Genomic DNA, 18,168 nt, shown 5'->3' with positions numbered 1-18,168 from the left:
GTGTGTGTGATTGAATGATTGACAGAAAAAGCAAGTGATGGCCACAGCAAAAGTGAGTGCGATGGGGTATTAAAAATTCAATATGATTTAGCCAGGACAGAGAGTGCAAGCATATATATATATATATATATATATATATATATAGAGAGAGAGAGAGAGAGAGAGAGAGAGAGAGAGAGAGAGAGAGAGAGAGGAACATAGGACGATAAGACATTTTTAAAATAAAAGTGTAAAAATAGGTGGTACTTGTTCAGTGTTAGGATCTTTAAAAGCCTCCTTCTTTCCAATCCTCTGGTGTGGAGGAGTGTGTGCGTGAGGATGAGTATTGAAAGGATGGGAAGGGATAGAGCATTGGGAGATCAGCAATGATGCTTGCTATCCACCTTCAAACTCCATCCTTCAGGCAAGTCTAAGCATAGACTCAGACCTTTGATACTCTGTTCATCTGTCTGTGTGTGTGTGTGTGTGTGTGTGTGTGTGTGTGTGTGTGTGTGTGTGTGTGTGTGTGTGTGTGTGTGTGTGTGTGTGTGTGTGTGTGTATGACTTACATAAATGAGTGGGCCTGTTGGGTACTTTGGGTTTGTGGGTTTGTTTTCAGGCCTATGTCTAGTATTAGTGTGAGTGTCAGATTGCGTCCCACCTGCTCACATTAGTCTACAGGAAAGACCTCAGAGATGAGAGGGGACAGCCCACGCAGTGTCTAACCTGAATACTGCAGCAGGCTCCATCCTGCAGTGCTCTGAAGCATGCAAGGGATGCACATCTGCCTTCATGAAAGTCAGATAGGAGTCATTGCTCAACATAACTCATTGCTTTATTATCTATCTATCTATCTATCTATCTATCTATCTATCTATCTATCTATCTATTTTTGTCTGTTCGTCATGCACACATACACACACACACACACACACACACACACACACACACACACACACACACACACACACACACACACACACACACACACACACACACACACACACACACGCGCGCGCGCCTCAGGGAGATGAACCACAGCTGGCCCCCACCCCTTCTACCATCCGCAAAAAATCCTCACTCCTTCAAAATTAAATCAAAGCCATGCAAATCAAATGCCCAATTAAGGCCACAAACATGTTCCCTGGGAGATTAAGTGCTGGCTCCTGATTGGTGCAGTGAAGGAGGGCGCACATCTAAAGAGCGACCGGAAGAAGAATCAAGGAGTCGAGAAAAAAATAATGTGAGACGAATAACAAACAGAAGATAACATGTGTTGAGCCATGGGAATGGTCTACAAAGATTATTTGCGCACTATTATCGCTATAAAATCATTATTTTTAGCCGTTTGACAACATGCCGAATTTAGCTGGAGGCTTACGCTAATCACAGTGGATGTGATGTCCAAGCATTGCTGTTCACTCACTCAAATGTCGTTTGATCACTTTTGGTGTGAGAGAGAAGGATATTCGCGGAGAAAAGTACTGACACCCTGCATTTGACTCACTCTCACACACGCCCACCACTGCTCTCTGTGGCCCCGCTCGCCGTTCCGCCGCAGCACGTCACGATTCGGTCGCTGGCTTCTCACCCGGCCTCGGCGGCAGAAGGGGCGCGAGTGTGCGGTGGTCACGCCAGTGCCATGTCTGTCAAGACTGGCTACGCTTCAGCTATGCGTCTTCAGCCATGCTGCTCGTTTGGCACAAAGCATTCTCTCTCTCTCTCTCTCTCTCTCTCTCTCTCTCTCTTTCTCTCACACACACACACTCTCTCTCTCTATCTCCCTCTTTCTTTCACACACACACACACACACACACACTCTATTTCTCTCACTCGCTCTCTCTCTCTCACTCTTTCTAATTCATATTGAGTATTTTCTTAGTTGTAATAGAAAACATATTTTCTCTTTGTTTTGTTCATTCATTTCACTTCAATTCAATTCAATTCAATTTTATTTATATAGCGGCAAAACAATTAAATTGACTCTTCTTGTCCCTGAAACCCCCCACCCCTACTTTGAGGATATTAGATTACTGTAAGCACGTAGATTCTGTTTGGTAGAAACTGGATAAGTCGTGAGATACATTCAATTTGCCTCACTTGAAAGGAGTTTTGTCTCAAAGGGCATCAAAATACCCGATGAAGTGGTATCGTCATGCATATAAAAATATGAGGCATTGCATCAGGAGAACAATACAGACTGAGGCATGGGATAAAGACAGCAGTGTCTTTCTTCAGTCTCTCTTTTTCACGTTCTCACTCTGTCTATCTCTCTCTCTTTTCTTCTGTCACGCTCTCTTGCGCTCTCTCACACACTCACACACACACACAAACACGCAAACACGGGCACTCACACAGGCACACACATATATGCATGGACACTGGTGCTATTGTCAAGGCGACTACAGCCTGCTGTGACAAATTTCTGGGCTCTTTGTCCATTGCCGTGTTGTGCCTTCACCCTGTGTGAGGTCGTGTGTGGGAGGTGTGTGGATGGTTGCAAGCAAGGCCCCCAGCAGGACCCTGAAGAAGCAGAGGCTTAAGGCTTAGTGTGTGTCTAGAGGGCCAGTGGGTTCCAGCAGTAAACAACTGGGAGGTTAGGATCATGCAGTGTAGGCTATTTGGGTGTGTGTGTGTGGTGTGTGTGTTTGTGAGTGTGTGATTTTTTGTTTGTCTGTCTGTGTGTGCGTGCGTGCGCGCGTGTGTGTGTGTGTGTATTTTTAGGTGTGTAGGTGTGTGTGTGTGTAGGTGTGTGTGTGTGTGTGTGTGTGTGTGTGTGTGTGTGTGTGTGTGTGTGTGTGTGTGTCTGTGTGCATGCGTGTGTGTGTTTAAACCCTCTATCACCTATTGTGTCTGTTCCCACACATTGTTTTATGGACTGAGAGAGGGGTATTATGTGGTGCCTGGTTTTCTATTGAGTCTTATTCCAGTGTAGGGGTGTCGCTAATTCAAGACTGGACATCCTTATTCAGTTCATTATTCTGTGCGTACACACACACACACACACACACACACACACACACACACACACACACACACACACAATTGCATTATTCACAGATGTGGTCAGTCACAGCATAGGCATTGTACTGTCCGGATGGGCAGAGTTCATGGACAATAGGAGATAGCGTATGTGAGTGGGAGTATCCCTGTCAGCACCATGGGGTATTTATTTCACTGGTAACCTCCACATAGAGACTCATGCACACACACACACGCACACACACACACACACACAGTTACGCACATAGGATCCTGCAAACAACAGAGAGCTGTTGTTAAGACATTGAGTCACAAATACATACATTAGCATGTAAATGTATGACATTTAAGATTCTTCAATGTGTTCTCCTTCTGTCACTGGGTAAAACAGCCATGAACTATTAAACACTAAAATACAGTGTTCTAGTCTGTTGTCTGACCACAAAGACTTTTAAATGGCCAATAGTTTAATAAACTGGTTTTGATTGTTTATTTATGTTAAAAGTACAGGTGACTGGATCTTAAAAGGAAATAACAGAATTCAGTGCCCTATTTCACAAACATCAGTGGATGCCTTCAACAGCATTAATTACTCAGTGGACAAGATATTGACTGTCACTGACGTTTTCTGTTGGGAGTAATTTGGCCCATTTCTCCGTGTGACGCATGATCTCCAAAACAGCCCCAGTCTATTCATGCATGAAATAAATAATTACCTCAGCTCAACTTTCTCAGAGAAGGTATTTATATCATGGTGGATGATTCTATCTACGTTAAATTAATTAATCATATTACTGCACTCCCGTGATTAATTTGAAGCGGTAACTGCACAGTGTAAATTGTATAAAACTCAGGAGTAAATGCCTAGTGAGCATGTTGAGGATATGTGGTTAAACTCCATGATGCTTTCGTTGCTGAGTAAAATGAGTTAGTTCTCACCTGGCTCCTCCATATAAACTGTCTTCTTGAGTATGAAAGTTGCAGCAAATGAGAGGCGTGTTATAAAATAAACCTTAGACTGCCCCCTAGTGTAGTTTACTGGTAGTGTAGTACACTTTGTGATGGAAAAGGTTTCTGTTCTCTTTCTTAGGGTTTGTGGAACTTTTGTTGTGCGGGCAAATGTGTGGTTTTTTTGGTGTGTTGGTGTGTGTGTGTGTGTGTGTGTGTGTGTGTGTGTGTGTGTGTGTGTGTGTGTGTGTGTGTGTGTGTGTGTGTGTGTGTGTGTCTGTGTGTGTGCGTGTGCGTGTGCGTGTGTGTGTGTGTGCATTAACACCTCTGTGGATGTCTCTATAGTATTAGTATACAAACACCCAGTAATGGTTACAGGCACACATAAACACACATGTGCACAAAGCGAGATTGTACTCGGGGCATCCTGTTTATTTCAGCACACACAATAGCAGCAGTTGTGTATTGAGCTGAGTGAGTCATGACCAAAGTCATAAATACACACATACAGAGAGAATTTATGAACATCTATTTCCCCTTGTGTGTAATAAACACACACACACACAGACGAACAGAGTGTGCGAGAGAGAGAGAGAGAGAGAGAGAGAGAGAGAGAGAGAGTGAGATGCACACACACATACACATATAGACACTCATGTTCATTGTGGATTGTTGGTTGACTGTGACAAAGGCATACAGCATACACAGTGCAGAATGGGTTTTATTTAATGGGTTTTAAAAGAACAGTGACATTGGTTGAATTCACATTATGGCCATAATGTAATGTACTGAGTTGGTATAAAAGATGTGCTTCAGGAGAAAGGGCGGTTTTTAATTGCAGGTTGTGAGACATAGTTAAGCACTATAAACAGACAGGTTATTACAGTAATGTTAGACAATGAGATGAACGTGAGTGAGAAAAAAGAATAGTCATTCATCATGAGCCATTAAGCACACGTGTTGTGTCAGGATTCAAAGATTGAGTGGTGTAATGACAGAAGTTAATTTGTTGCACTGAGCAGTATATGACACAATAGTCTGCATTTCAAATCTCACAATGGCTTTGTTTGGAGGATTGTGGCTTTAATGGCAATGACAAGTCAGCATATTCCACAGTTACACCACTAGGGGCGCTCTCTCTCTCGTGCGCGCTGTGCTTTTTGACTGCTTTGCGGCGATCAGATGACTCCCAGGCTGCAGTTAATATGCGCTAATCCATGCCTCTGTGTGTGTGTGTGTGTACATGAATCCTTTTGTGTGTATGTGTGTATGTGTGTCACAGGTCTTTTTGTGTACGTGTATGTGTGTGTCTGAATCTGTCCTCCTTCTTGCCATTCATTCTCACCCTCCTTTATGCTTCCTCTAATATTCTGTCCACCTTATCCCTCATTCCTCTTTTCTCCCCTCTCTCCCTCTCTTTCTCTCCCTCTCCCTCTCTATCTCCCTCTCTCTCTCTCGCTCTCTCTCTCTCTCTCGCTCTTTCTCTGCAGTGCTTCTTTCTCTGCATGGTGATTATTATTCTTTGCACAGCCCCGGTGCTGATAGTCAGATACTGCTGAGCCCCCCTCTAAATCACCTGGAATCCAGCCCACCACGGAGAAAAGCAGAGAGGGAGGTAGGGAAGGAGAGAAGCAGAGAGGGAGGTAGAGAAGGGCAGACAGTAGAGGAGAAAGGAGGATGACATTAAGCTAGGGTATGGAAGGAAAGGGGTAATAGAGAGAAAAATGATGGAAGGGTTAGCAAAAGAGAGAGGAGGAGGAGAGGAGACAGAGCACAAAGGAGGAAGAGAAAGAGCAGGAGAGAGAGAATGAGAGAAAGGAGAGAAGGGCATCTTTTTTCTTTAGCAATGAAGCATGGTGCAAGACAGGTTAGACAGTAATTTTCATGCTTCACACACACACACACACACACACACACACACACACACACACAAACACACACACAGCCACACACACACACACACATACAGACCCTCACTTACCCACATACACACTCAAAGGCACGCTGATACGCCAGTGACCTTTCTGCTGCGATGAAAAAGAAAGCTGTGTGTGGAGTGTCAGAAACACTTGCATTAAATAGGACAACATTGCCAATTCAGCTTTCACACATGCTCAGTCATCCATGTGCTGAAGCATATCAGCCTGTCAAATGAATCTACTTATGAAGTCAGGTATCGCCTCAGTGGGCTGGGGGGATTTTTTTAGAGGTGTTTGGATGGCGGGAGATATTCCTACGCTTGTGTGACTCCTTTCTGTTAGTGTGTCTCTGTGTGAATATGCTTGTATGCCTGAGTACCTTTGATGTGCGTTTCTGAGATGTATGTGTACTTGTGTGATTGTGTTAAGTACGTGTTTTTACTGTAATGCGTGTATCTGGAGGATTGTGTCTCTGTGTTTGTATGTCTGTATATGTCAAGGCTGTGTAGTTTAGTCTACTTTGTCAAATCCTCTGTGTTAATGGACTGAGGTACTGTAAATGTAACCTGATGTGGCCTGTGTATTTGTGTGGTAACCGCATGGGCAGTCATGTTTTTGTCAGAAATATCAAAAATATGTTTTGCACTTTGTTGTTTTAGATGCTGACTAAATCAACTGATCCTCACACAGATTAATTGAGTGCCCTTGTGCTATGTACGACTGACTCCATCCTTTATTCATTATCAGTGTTCTGTCTATTGAATATGCAAAGTCATGTAACAAGGAGAGGAGCTACCCAGACTAATTAATCAGGGGCTGTTAATTTCCTTTGAAGCATTAGGTATGAATGTTAAGTCCTAATTAGTGTTGTGGGTAAGTTGAACTTTGTGTGCACACACACACACACACACACACACACACACACACACACACACACACACACACACACACACACACACACACACACAATAGAGTATAGGGAATAACTGCATATCCCACATGGTGGTCAGATGCATACCAAGGCAAACTACAAGACGGGTAGTTGTACTCACACAAGCATGCATGCATGGTTTCTTTTACATATTCCTCTTTTGGAAAACTTGCATACCACATTGTAATATGTACTAACATACACAAAATGGCCATTGGTAAACAGTCCTGCGTACACACACACACATACACACACACACACACACACACACACACACACACACACACACACACACACACACATGTAGTGTGTAGGGAAATGGGCTGTGTCAGATGAGGAGGAGGCTTTTTATGTTTGCTGTCACACACCATTAACATTCTAGCAGTAAGAGCGCCGTTGGAGGAGCGCTGGCCTGCATCCAAGCGTATAACCTCTCCCACTGCAGGGCCAATAGAGAGCGCTGATGCCATTCAGACATGTAAACCAATCCAAAAGTCACTGTCTTTTGTGCTAACTTGCACACACTCACAAACATCACAGTCACACACGCACGGAGGACAGACACAAAAGGTACTTGAGGTTTTTAGAGAAATCTCCTGAAGTTAAGATCCATTATACACAACCAGGAAAGACTGCCTAAACCAGTCACATTCAATACTACAGCATGTCACGAAGACGTAAATGTCCCCTTTCCCCTGAGTATCCCAACTTTCATGGCTATCCCTTAGTCCTGTTGTGGTGTGATTGGTGAATTATTGCATTAAATACGGCCAGTCCTACTTGTTAACATTACCCTTTGTCAGACTTGATAGACACTGTACAGACTACCGTACTCCACCAGTGTGCATTGTACACAATAACTCACAGGCAGGAATCACTTTTAAAGTTTTCTGATCAGTAAATGCTGTCAAAGCATTTTGAAAGTGAAGTTACTGATTACTCAGGAGCCCAGGATAGATCCAACATCTTGAGCATCTTTGAGCATCTATTCATGATACCTATCATACTATAAAGTCAGCTAACTTAAATATACAGTTCCAAATGACATCATCTTTAATTTAAACCCGTTTTACCCAGAGAGCACACACCAAATCAGAATTTCTCTATTTTGAGATTACTGAACCAGATGCTACTTAAGTAGTGGTATTGGTATTTGACCATAGTCCTGGCCTAATGTAGTTAACCCTCTACCCTACGCTGTGGAAAGAGCTCTTCAATTAGGATTTGGATGAAATTAAGTTGTTGAGTCTTGAGTTGTTGGCTAAAGCTGCCTCTTGTTAGAACCCTAATGAGTGAATTAGGAACTTTTTGCTGAAGCCATTTGGATTCCAACTTTGTCCTTTAGACAAAGTTAAGCACTGTTGTCCCTTAGACAAAGTTATGCACTGTTGTCCCTTAGACAACGTTATGCACTGTTGTTCTTTAGACAAAGTTAAGCTCTGTTGCTTACTGTAACTGATAATGCGAAAGCATTAGTTTTACGTATTGAGGCGTATAACTCTTATAACTAACGTGGTAGTTTAAGGTGTAGCATACCTATGTGTTCTATTGGATTTACAACTAAATGCTATTGCTTCTTCTAAATTTGTACAAGATTGATCCTTCTTGTATCTCCTAAAATACATAAACTGTCAACAGAACTAATTGTCTCTCTGACCACTCTCTGAGAACATTTCTGACATATTTGGTAGTTCCAGGTGATGCAGATGACCTGGCCAGAGATAAACATTATCTTTTTCGAAACATTTTGTTTGTAGACATTTCATATTTCATCTTTGACACCGGAATTGTTTTCTTTTTACTAGTCTATTAATTATTAGTGTTCAAATGACAGTATGCCTTAGCTGCTGCCAGTCTTCCTTGTGTCAGGCCTGGACCAAGGACAGAAATCCATCACTTTTCCTCTTCAATGTGATTATTCACTGGCACTGCTCTTTTTTGTGTTTAGGTTGCCTAGATAAATCCCCTGGCTTGTATAGACTCATGACAAACACTGACCTCGAGTACCTCTGCGATTTGTTAGATGCTATAAGGTCAACAGCACAGGATGTATAGCCTTGCAGCAGAAAGTGTGTTAGTTTGGAAGAAAGAGAGAGAAAGCGAGAGACAGTGAAATTATGGGTCAATAAATCGTCCTTATGGGAAGCACACCAGTGGGACTCATAAGCAGGTCAAGGGCAAGGCATTGATTGGGCACATCATAAACCGGCCTGTCTGAGAGCTGTGTGTGTGTGTGTGTGTGTGTGTGTGTGTGTGTGTGTGTGTGTGTGTGTGTGTGTGTGTGTGTGTGTGTGTGTGTGTGTGTGTGTGTGTGTGTGTGTGTGTGTGTGTGTGTGTGTGTGTGTGTATGACTTACATAAATGAGTGGGCCTGTTGGGTACTTTGGGTTTGTGGGTTTGTTTTCAGGCCTATGTCTAGTATTAGTGTGAGTGTCAGATTGCGTCCCACCTGCTCACATTAGTCTACAGGAAAGACCTCAGAGATGAGAGGGGACATCTGTGTGTGTGTGTGTGTGTGTGTGTGTGTTTGAGAGAGAAAGAGGGTGGGTGGGGGGCAATGGAGTGCTGCAGAGGTTTAAAGAGATAGAAATCTCTGATTTTATTGAGATGCAACTAACAGACAGGAGTTTCCTTAGAGTGTAAGGAAAACTGTACACATTATACAACACATTATGCATTTACTTAATCGTCTTCATCACTTAATTCACTTCATCATACATTTTGCACGTCTCGTAGTCAGTGGCTCCCCCACTTGTACGCAAAATATGCACACTGTGTACCCCACAGGGAGTTTGACACAACAGGGACCGGGAGAGGCAGTTTCACTGTAAGGAAGGCTGAGTTTCATTTTTTAAACAAGACTGTGTAAAACCAGGGTTGGTTACTTTTGATTCATATAATGAGCTAGCAACCAAGATTTGTCTGGTAATTTGAAGCGAGAAAGATTTGCCAGTCGTCCCCTTATTTTTTCCTTTGTTTTCCATTGAAACTAAAATAAAAGCTTTGACCCGAAGCATAAAAATAAGATGTTTTCGTCATAACTTTTTCAAATATTTAGATACTGACTAGAATTTTTTTAGGATAAGCATGAGAATCTATCAAACAACTGTACTAGCTTTACTATTTGATACAAGAGAAATGTAGCACTCATTCTATACAGACATCTATTACATGGCTATGACACATTTTGTCAGCTGCTTGTTGACATTGACATGGAACCAAATTTTACAGGCAAAAAACTCGAGTGATCGTCGTTAAAATTCATTGAAATTACTATACTATATAGTCTATTATATTTTAAGACCAAAAACCTTGACGTGCTCACAATCAATGCAAACAAAACAAGCCCATAAAAGCGACTTTTCAGGGAACACTCTGAGCTGCAAAAGGAAATCCTAATTATGGCTAGCGGAACCAAGATGACGGCTACGACTGAGTTTATTAACTCAAAACTACAGCAAAATGAGCCAAATCATGTTGTCTGAAGCAGTCCTTTAAACTACCATACACTAGGCTAAGCTATATAATGAGATAATGTTCCAATCAGCCTATTTCTTTTCAAACGTGTCTTGTTTGGCAGTGCAGTCTTTACTGTCCCATGCTCCAGGTGCTCTTATTCACTTCTGTTTGCGTAAGTAAATGGTTTCTCTACGTTTACTGAAAATCAGCTGCTGCCCCTTGAGCGTGGCACACTGTGTAGACATGACTTTCTTGAGTGCATGTACGTATGCACCATGTACGACAACTCTGAGGGTGCCCCTGTCTGCAGTCATCACTTAGCTTCAGAGGTTATTTTATTTTAATGGCGCACTGTAGGCTAACTAATCAGAGATGGGCAGTATATCCACTTGCTGACGTATGTTTGTAATGACCCCCACCTGCTCTTTGCTGTCATTGGCTTGTTTACTGTAAGCAGCATACGTTTTGATGTAACTGGAAACACGTCAGGCAAGAGTCAATTCAGTATTCCATCCTGTAAATGCTATTGACTCCAGTGACATGTAGCAGTCAAAGCACATCACTGTGCGTATGCTTCTATAGAGTGTCTACACTGCAGCAGCTACTGATAAACACTTTTTTTCAGGATTTTAATGTGCAGAATCAAGTCAAAATGAGCAGACAGACCTAGATTCAAGTCTTTAATATATTTTCAAGAGTTTGTTTCATTTTGACTATGAGACAAGGGGGCCACGGAGCTCATAGCTTCAGCTTTTGATGTGGCCCCAGTGTCAAATTAAATGTTCAATTAATCTTTCACATTCATTACTTTATTTCCCCATCCTCTTTTCTCTCTCTCTCTCTCTCTCTCTCTCTCGCTCTCTCTCTCTTTCTGTCATATCCTTCTAATTCACTCTCCCTCCATCTCTCCCTCTCTTTCATGTACTTTCCCTTATCACCTTGATTAAGCCTGACAGTGGGGCGTGTTCATGTGGTTACTGTGCAATGAGCAGCTGCCCATCAGTTCCTCACAGTCACTGGAGACCTACTGTATCCAGTCACCCTAAATCTGTAATAGTTCAGTTCTCCCTCTAGTGGGACTCTATCTTAATGGAAACTCAATTTGGTTATATAATGTGTGTGTGTGTGTGTGTGTGTGTGTGTGTGTGTGTGTGTGTGTGTGTGTGTGTGTGTGAGTGAATGTGCATGGATGTATGGATTCATGAAAGGGGACAAATTTTCTCTTCAGAGACTGATTCCTTCAGGGCCCTTTGTTTCAGTAATAAAACACATGCTCCAGTTTCAGCGTGTAATTTCTAATGTTCCACCAAAGACACAGAGTCCTCCTCCCTCTTTGCGTTGTTCTCTGTGAGCCACTGCCACAGGGTGTATGTGTGTGTGTATGTGTGTGCGTATGCTTGTGTTTTTGTGTCTTTTATTATTAGTTTGTTAAAAAATGCGCATGCCCAATTTAATATTATTGACAGCTGTAAATTTCAGTTATTGATTCTATGTTCTGCATTATTTCATTATTTGTAGTTGTGTTCTCAAAACCAGCAGTGAAGACGTTAAGACAGAATAACCACTGATTATAATTATTGAAATGGTTCCCAAGGAAACAACTGCAGCATGATGGTCTGACATGATGTCTTTATTGCCAAAGTGAGACTATTAAGATATTTCTCTAAGCACAAGCAGATGGTAGTCCCTCTATAATCCTCATGTGACTTTTCTGTCCCTTCTCCCAGCAGACACTGCGGCGTGTTACCTTCTCGGTGGTGAGCCAGCCCCAGGACCCGGGCTGCTACGACAGTGGCCTAGAGGACTCGGAGACGCCCAGCAGCAAGAGCTCGTCAGGCCCGCGGCTCGGGGCGCTGCCCCTGCCAGAGGACGGCTATGAGAGGACCACTCCGGAGGGCAGCGTGGGTGAGGAGGAGCACGTGGAGAACGGTGAGTGCCAGCCAAGAGCCCCGCGAGCACAACACACGCTCCCACACGAAATCACTTCCACAACACAGAAGGGCTGATCTTTAATGAGGCCTTCTCATTCAGTTTCAGTTGAAGGGATTTGTGTCATAATTATCTGAAAACATTTTCTTGCAGAAGGCTAAGTGAAGCTATGCCCTCGTGAAAGAACAAGGATGGGTACCCTGATAAATAAACCAAGGGAAAATAATGGAATGCTTAATTTAGAAATATCAAAGGAATGCCAACGATTTTTGTTTTGGAGTGTTTTTGAGCTCATTTGTGCATTGTAGAGCAGCCATGTTTAAAATTATTTATGTGCGAAAGATGGGAACTGTGGCTTAAGCACCTAAATTAATCTGAAAGATACATTACAGAAAACCATTGCTTGAAATAGTTTTACATACATAACCTGAAGCTTTATCAAAGTCGTTTTTTTTATGTTGCGACACAAAAACACACCCGTGCATTGGGCGGACACACAGACACACACACACACACACACACTGAAGAGGTCGCCGGTGGACCAGGCCAAGTGCTCGTGTCCAGTCTTGGTCAGGGACGGACAGGAGAGCGATCTGTTCTTCTTATCTTCTGCATGTTTTTTTGTTGGGGTTCTTCATGGAGGAAACCCTTGTGAACACGGGGAGAACATGCAAAGGCCCGGGAGATAGCCCACCTGAGCACCGAAGACCTGGGTAGAACCCGCCCCATGCGGGAATCGATCCCAGGACCTTCTTGCTGTGAGGCAGCAGTGCAAGCACCTGAGCCACCGTGCCACCATAGATCGTTGTATTGTAGGGTTGTGGCCTTTTGAAATAGTATATATATATAGTAATTTTTTTAATTCAACAAAAAGTGATAGCCGTCTTCAAATCCAGGGGGATTCAAGGGAACTGTGAGAACTGAGCTTTTGAATGAGTCTTACTCATTGGTTGTCAAGTGATAAGTTCTGACTTACACATTTGTAAATAACCTTTGAGAGTTAGGAAGCAGTGGTAAATAAGCCCTCAGTCATTGTAAATGTCAGCACATATTGGATTAGTCGTCAGTGTTCACGTCTGTATACCAGTATTCAGTTTCACTAACACCGACCTCTTCCTTCACAGACCCGAGACAGCTGCCCGATGTGGCTCTGACAGGGAAGTGCACGCGAGAGTGTGACGAGTTTGGCCACTCCGACACCTGCTGGATGCCCGTGCAGGTCTCACCTCGGAGGCATCCTGGTAACGAGCCGCACTGCCTGTCTACCTTTGCCTCGCCCGCCGGCATGGGGGTCGGTGGTGACAGCAACAACAACAACGAAGACGGCGAAGATAGCGAACCAGACGCGGACGACGAAGACGGAGAGGGCTCCGAGCGAGGAGGTTCGAGAGGGAGGAGGCAAGGCCAGCGCAGGCACGTCCGGGACTCTCTGGCCAATGGAGACCCACTGGGAGACCGCAACAGCAACGTCGGCGACCACAACCGCAACCTGCTTAACCGCAAGATGACCTCGGCCTCCTACGACACGTTCAGCAGTGCCGGGTTCGGGCGCAGCCGGCTGGAGGAGGAGGAGCAGCGCACCCCAGAGGTCATCCCACTCACTCGGACCGGCGGCGACTACAAGACCACCTCCTGTCTCACTCTCTCACGCAGAGAGGTGTACCTGTGAGCCCACAAGAGCAACAGAGAAAGAAAGGAAGGCAGAGATAGAGAGAGTGGAAGAGAGACAATGAAAAACACAAAAATGGAATGGTAGAGAGAGAGAGAAGGTCCACTAACATTGATTTCCTTCAAATTTGTAGGACCCTTAAAAAAAAATCCAAACGGGTGACACACCTGTCAAAACAGACATAGCCCTTATGCCAAATAAATAGTAAATGAAATGAAAACTTAGAAAACCATCCATTTTCACTGTCTGAATGCAGTTGTTCATCAAAAATGACTGGGGAATCCTGTCTGTAACCCCCAGCTGTGTGTCGTGAGGATAATGTACTGCTCCGTCCACCCCTGAACAAATGCGCTAATCCCCTGCTTGTCCACTGTTGGAAATGCAGTGGAGTCTGTCAAGCATATCATCATTCCATGTGTTATTGGACAACAGGGCATTATAAAATGCCACCTGTAAGACCTAACCTGTCTCTAAAATGGGGGGGTTCACCTCTGAGCAGACACTATGTTCTTTCAGAAAAGAGACCGTTCCACATTTTCCTAGAAATGGTGACAGTTGTCCTACACTTTTTTCCCCCTTTTAAACTCAATGCAGTGAGGCGTATTCACGCTTGTATAGTTTCTTTCATGTGTCTTATTCTTCTTACTCCAACACACTCCACACATGCACACACACACGCACACATTTCTTATATGTGAACAAATAGATGCATGTTAATGGTCATACCCTCATCGTGCAGACATGTACAAACACACACACAGCTCTTTGTGTGTAAGGTGTATGTTCCTGTGTGCTCAAGCCAATGCCGTCCAACATTGCTTTTAAGATCAGTACTGTAGCTATAGCATTTTGCCTGCTTTAACTCGACCAGTTTATATATAAAAATATGTAAAACATTTAAACATATTTGAATACCTAATCATTCTAACAGTACTCCTGGAAAGGCATTCAGATGACTTTGTAGGTACATCTATACTATAATGTATACAAGGAACCAACAGCATTCCTTTCTAGTAGAGACCATAGATAAACCAAATCTGTACAATATACACTGCATGATAATAAGCAAATGCTTATTTGGTTAAGGAAAAAACAAAAGATTTTTGTGAGGGGTGGGGGTGGGGGGACTAAGCCTCTCTTTATGTATGTGTGTGTGTGGCACTGAATTATGAGCCAGGCGATGGTGGTGTGTAAAATCTCCTTCACAAACTGGACAGAGAGTGGCGGAGAGCAACCTTTGATCTTGAGGCGAATGCTGGATCAACCCATGTAAAGAGCCTAGGCAGCTTTCAAGGATTAAATTGCTGCATTCAATGCACGACAATGGTTTAAATGGCCGACACTGCTCAGACCTTATCTACAACTCTCAGGTATCACGAGTCTGTTTGTGAGTTTTGTCAGTGGTGACCCACTTCTCCCATGTGCTCTTAATGCCACAAGGGAGGTTGCTCTCCCTCCCTGTCCATGGGTAACTTCCTGGCCAGAAGAGGGTGCCCTTTTTGACACTCTTTTCCTCACTCTTCCCCACTCTCACCCAAGCGGACCTTCCCCTCTTCCTCGTCCTCCACCTCTAGCTAGCCAGATCTTGAAACCCCCCCACACTGTAATGTGAATGAAATGGGATCCAGATTCACCAAAGATTTTAGCATGTTTTTGTTTTCTTTCCAGTTTTTGTTAATTTCCTTTTCATTTACCTAAACACCACTACTTGCACACTATCTTGACTCTTTGTTGTACAGTTCTCACATGGAGAAGAGACTCTCGAGTCTCTGTTTGTTTTTTTCTTTTTTTATTGAAAGCCATGCTAAAACCCTTTGTGAATCGAAACCTGCACCATCGTACTGTCTTCACGGAGCAGCCTTCCTTCCTAAGGCTGGGGACTCCAGTCCGGTCCAGCCATGCCAAACCCCCACCGGCTCTTCCAGCTCTCCTGCAAACTTAAGGACCCACAGACTTATTCAGGAGCGCTGGTGCTTCAGTGCCTGGACACAACAACAACAACAACAACAACAACAACAACAACAACAACAACAATAAGAACAAAACAAAACAAGACAAGAAAAACTGATTGATGTAGTATTCTTTAAAAAAAAAAGAACACAGCTCTAATAATGATGCAGTCTCAATAGGAATTAAATTCCGCATGAACTGAACCTGACATTTTTTCCGTGGAGAGACTTGCTCCCGTTCTGCTCTGCATATTTTGTCTGTTTTTGGTAAACAGCAGATTCTTTGGCTATATAATAACTGCTGTTTTAATGCAGTCTGTAAGTATTACTGTACATTTTGCGAGGGAGGGAGGATCTGATCTGTGAACACAAGGGGGCATCAATGTGTGCTTATGTGTGTGAATGAACGCGAGACTCTACTTTTTTTCTACTGCATGCTATACCAACAATTTCCATTCACATATACCAGTTCCCATTCCGATGTTTGGAGGAGGGTTAGAAAAGGGCTGATAACCAATTTTCATTTAGACGCACACACATGCACACAAACTCTCTCTCTTCACACACACACATACACACACACACACACAGACGCACACACAATCACACATTTTTGTACGGCAAAGTCATACCTTTTTCTGCCCACTCCTCCCATTTATCCTCACCTGCCATATTAGAACTACCTTGTAGAGAGATGAAAACTTTAACCAGAAAGGCATGCTAAAAAGGTCTTCAGTCCTGCACTTATAATAATTAATATTTTTTTTTTCTTTTTTCAGTTTTTATGCTCATGTGAGAGACTTTGTTACTCTCTTAGTGTAATTATGAGACAAATCGCATTTGATATGAGGGAAAGAAGAGGGTAATGAAAGGTTTGGTATGTTACCTGTACAAGTTTGACTTTGACATTAAAACTCCTGCAAACCTCTTTGGCTTTCAGTTTCTTTCCTCTCACTTTATCAGGTCAGATCTCTCACGGATCCATGTTTAACAACTTCCACATCTGGGGTTAAGCACAACCCTTTCTTACAATTTTTACCCAAGCACGAACCGTCTATAGTCTATTGTACTCCAGTCACGCCATGAAAGCTACCGATTTCCTTCTCGGCAGATGGGTCACATTCAGTTATTGTATGCATTCACTGAACATGTTGCCTCACTACATGCTCTTTATGTTATAAATTACCTCATCAATTTTGTGCTGGAATGGTTTAAACACATAGGCATGTTGAGTCTCTGAGTTGTGGTTGTTATGCGCTGTAGGGCCTTTAAGTTGTGTGCTGCTGATGCCCATAGAGCCTCCCCTGTCCTGATCGACTTGATTGGCTTACTTCCTTATTCATTAATATTTCTTGAACATTTCCTGATTGTCATTCGGCAGACAACTAATTGACTTAATCCAGGTGTTACATTGAAAAGCCTTTTAGCAGTCTTTAAGCAGATATATTGTTTTAGTGTGAAATTAGGTGTTTAGTAGTACTTTACAGACTAATTACAGGCAGTGGGTAATATAATTTAAAAACCAAGTAGACAAGTCATTGTTAAATAATTACATGTTAACTACACAATATTGCCATTATGTTACGGACTTGTTAACACACTTGGTTGATTGTTTAGAAACAACTTGAGATTCTATTGAGTGATATGTGGGTTGTTATGCGTTGTTCCCATGAGTTTAGATGACACTATCCACTCATCACCATTATACTACCCACTTATTACCGAGCTCTAAAGTACCAAGGAATTATTCAATGTTAAGATATACTGCATAGGCATTTCTATTTCCTTGAGACAATTCTTCATACAGTAGGTACTGAGTGGTTACATTTCTGTATTCTGTTGTTGTGTTCATATTGTACTTTTTGCTAACAGTCCCCGTCATCCAGTCCAATAGCTGTATGCCATTTCAGTTCAGCACTCATCATATTGTTACATATTATGATTACAAATGGGAACTTCACAGCTTCACTGCTTTTCCAAAATTTCCAAAAAGCGAGTTGATACAGGCTAATACTTTTCTGGGTAACTTGCATGTAATGTGTGCTATACTCATGCTAAAGGAACTCACTGTGCCAACAAAGCACTTCAATACACACATTGAGTGACACAAGAGTTCCTCATCAAGTAAATTCCCTTGGGTTCATCCTTTGGGGAATGGAGGATAGTTGCCAGCCAGTACTTTCAATGCTTAACATCAGGCTTATCTACTGTGTCGTCTTCCTTCCTTGATAAAATTTAACCAAATTGCATATCTTATATGTGTTTGATACTATCACTGATATCCTGGTTATGTTAAACCTCTAGACCAGGAAGTTGCTAGAAATAAAGAGAGTGAGAGTGTCCTACTTGACAACTTTTTCTAAATCTAAATGTGGCTTTGAGGAACTTGGAGCTTGGTGTTAAG

At 42.8% G+C, this 18,168-nt stretch overlaps 1 protein-coding gene across 2 annotated transcripts in view; it reads left to right on the top strand.

The window, feature by feature from the left end:
- The window catches only part of pcdh7a (protocadherin 7a), a 28,163-nt gene extending 11,471 nt beyond the window's left edge, over nucleotides 1–16,692 (top strand). Inside the window, exons 3-4 of one of the 2 annotated variants that reach the window (XM_031559856.1) lie at nucleotides 11,948–12,146; nucleotides 13,271–16,692. In XM_031559856.1, coding sequence (XP_031415716.1) covers nucleotides 11,948–12,146; nucleotides 13,271–13,815 — 744 coding nt within the window. In that variant the 3' untranslated portion in view covers nucleotides 13,816–16,692. Of the gene's footprint in view, nucleotides 1–11,944; nucleotides 12,147–13,270 lie in introns of both variants that reach the window. The other variant, XM_031559855.1, reaches the window with a different exon arrangement.
- Nucleotides 16,693–18,168: the final 1,476 nt, after the last annotated feature.

The sequence above is a fragment of the Clupea harengus genome, chromosome 22 (genome assembly GCF_900700415.2).
Source record: "Clupea harengus chromosome 22, Ch_v2.0.2, whole genome shotgun sequence".
NCBI classification, from domain to species: Eukaryota; Metazoa; Chordata; class Actinopteri; order Clupeiformes; family Clupeidae; genus Clupea; species Clupea harengus.
This window is presented reverse-complemented; position numbering and strand designations above follow the sequence as displayed.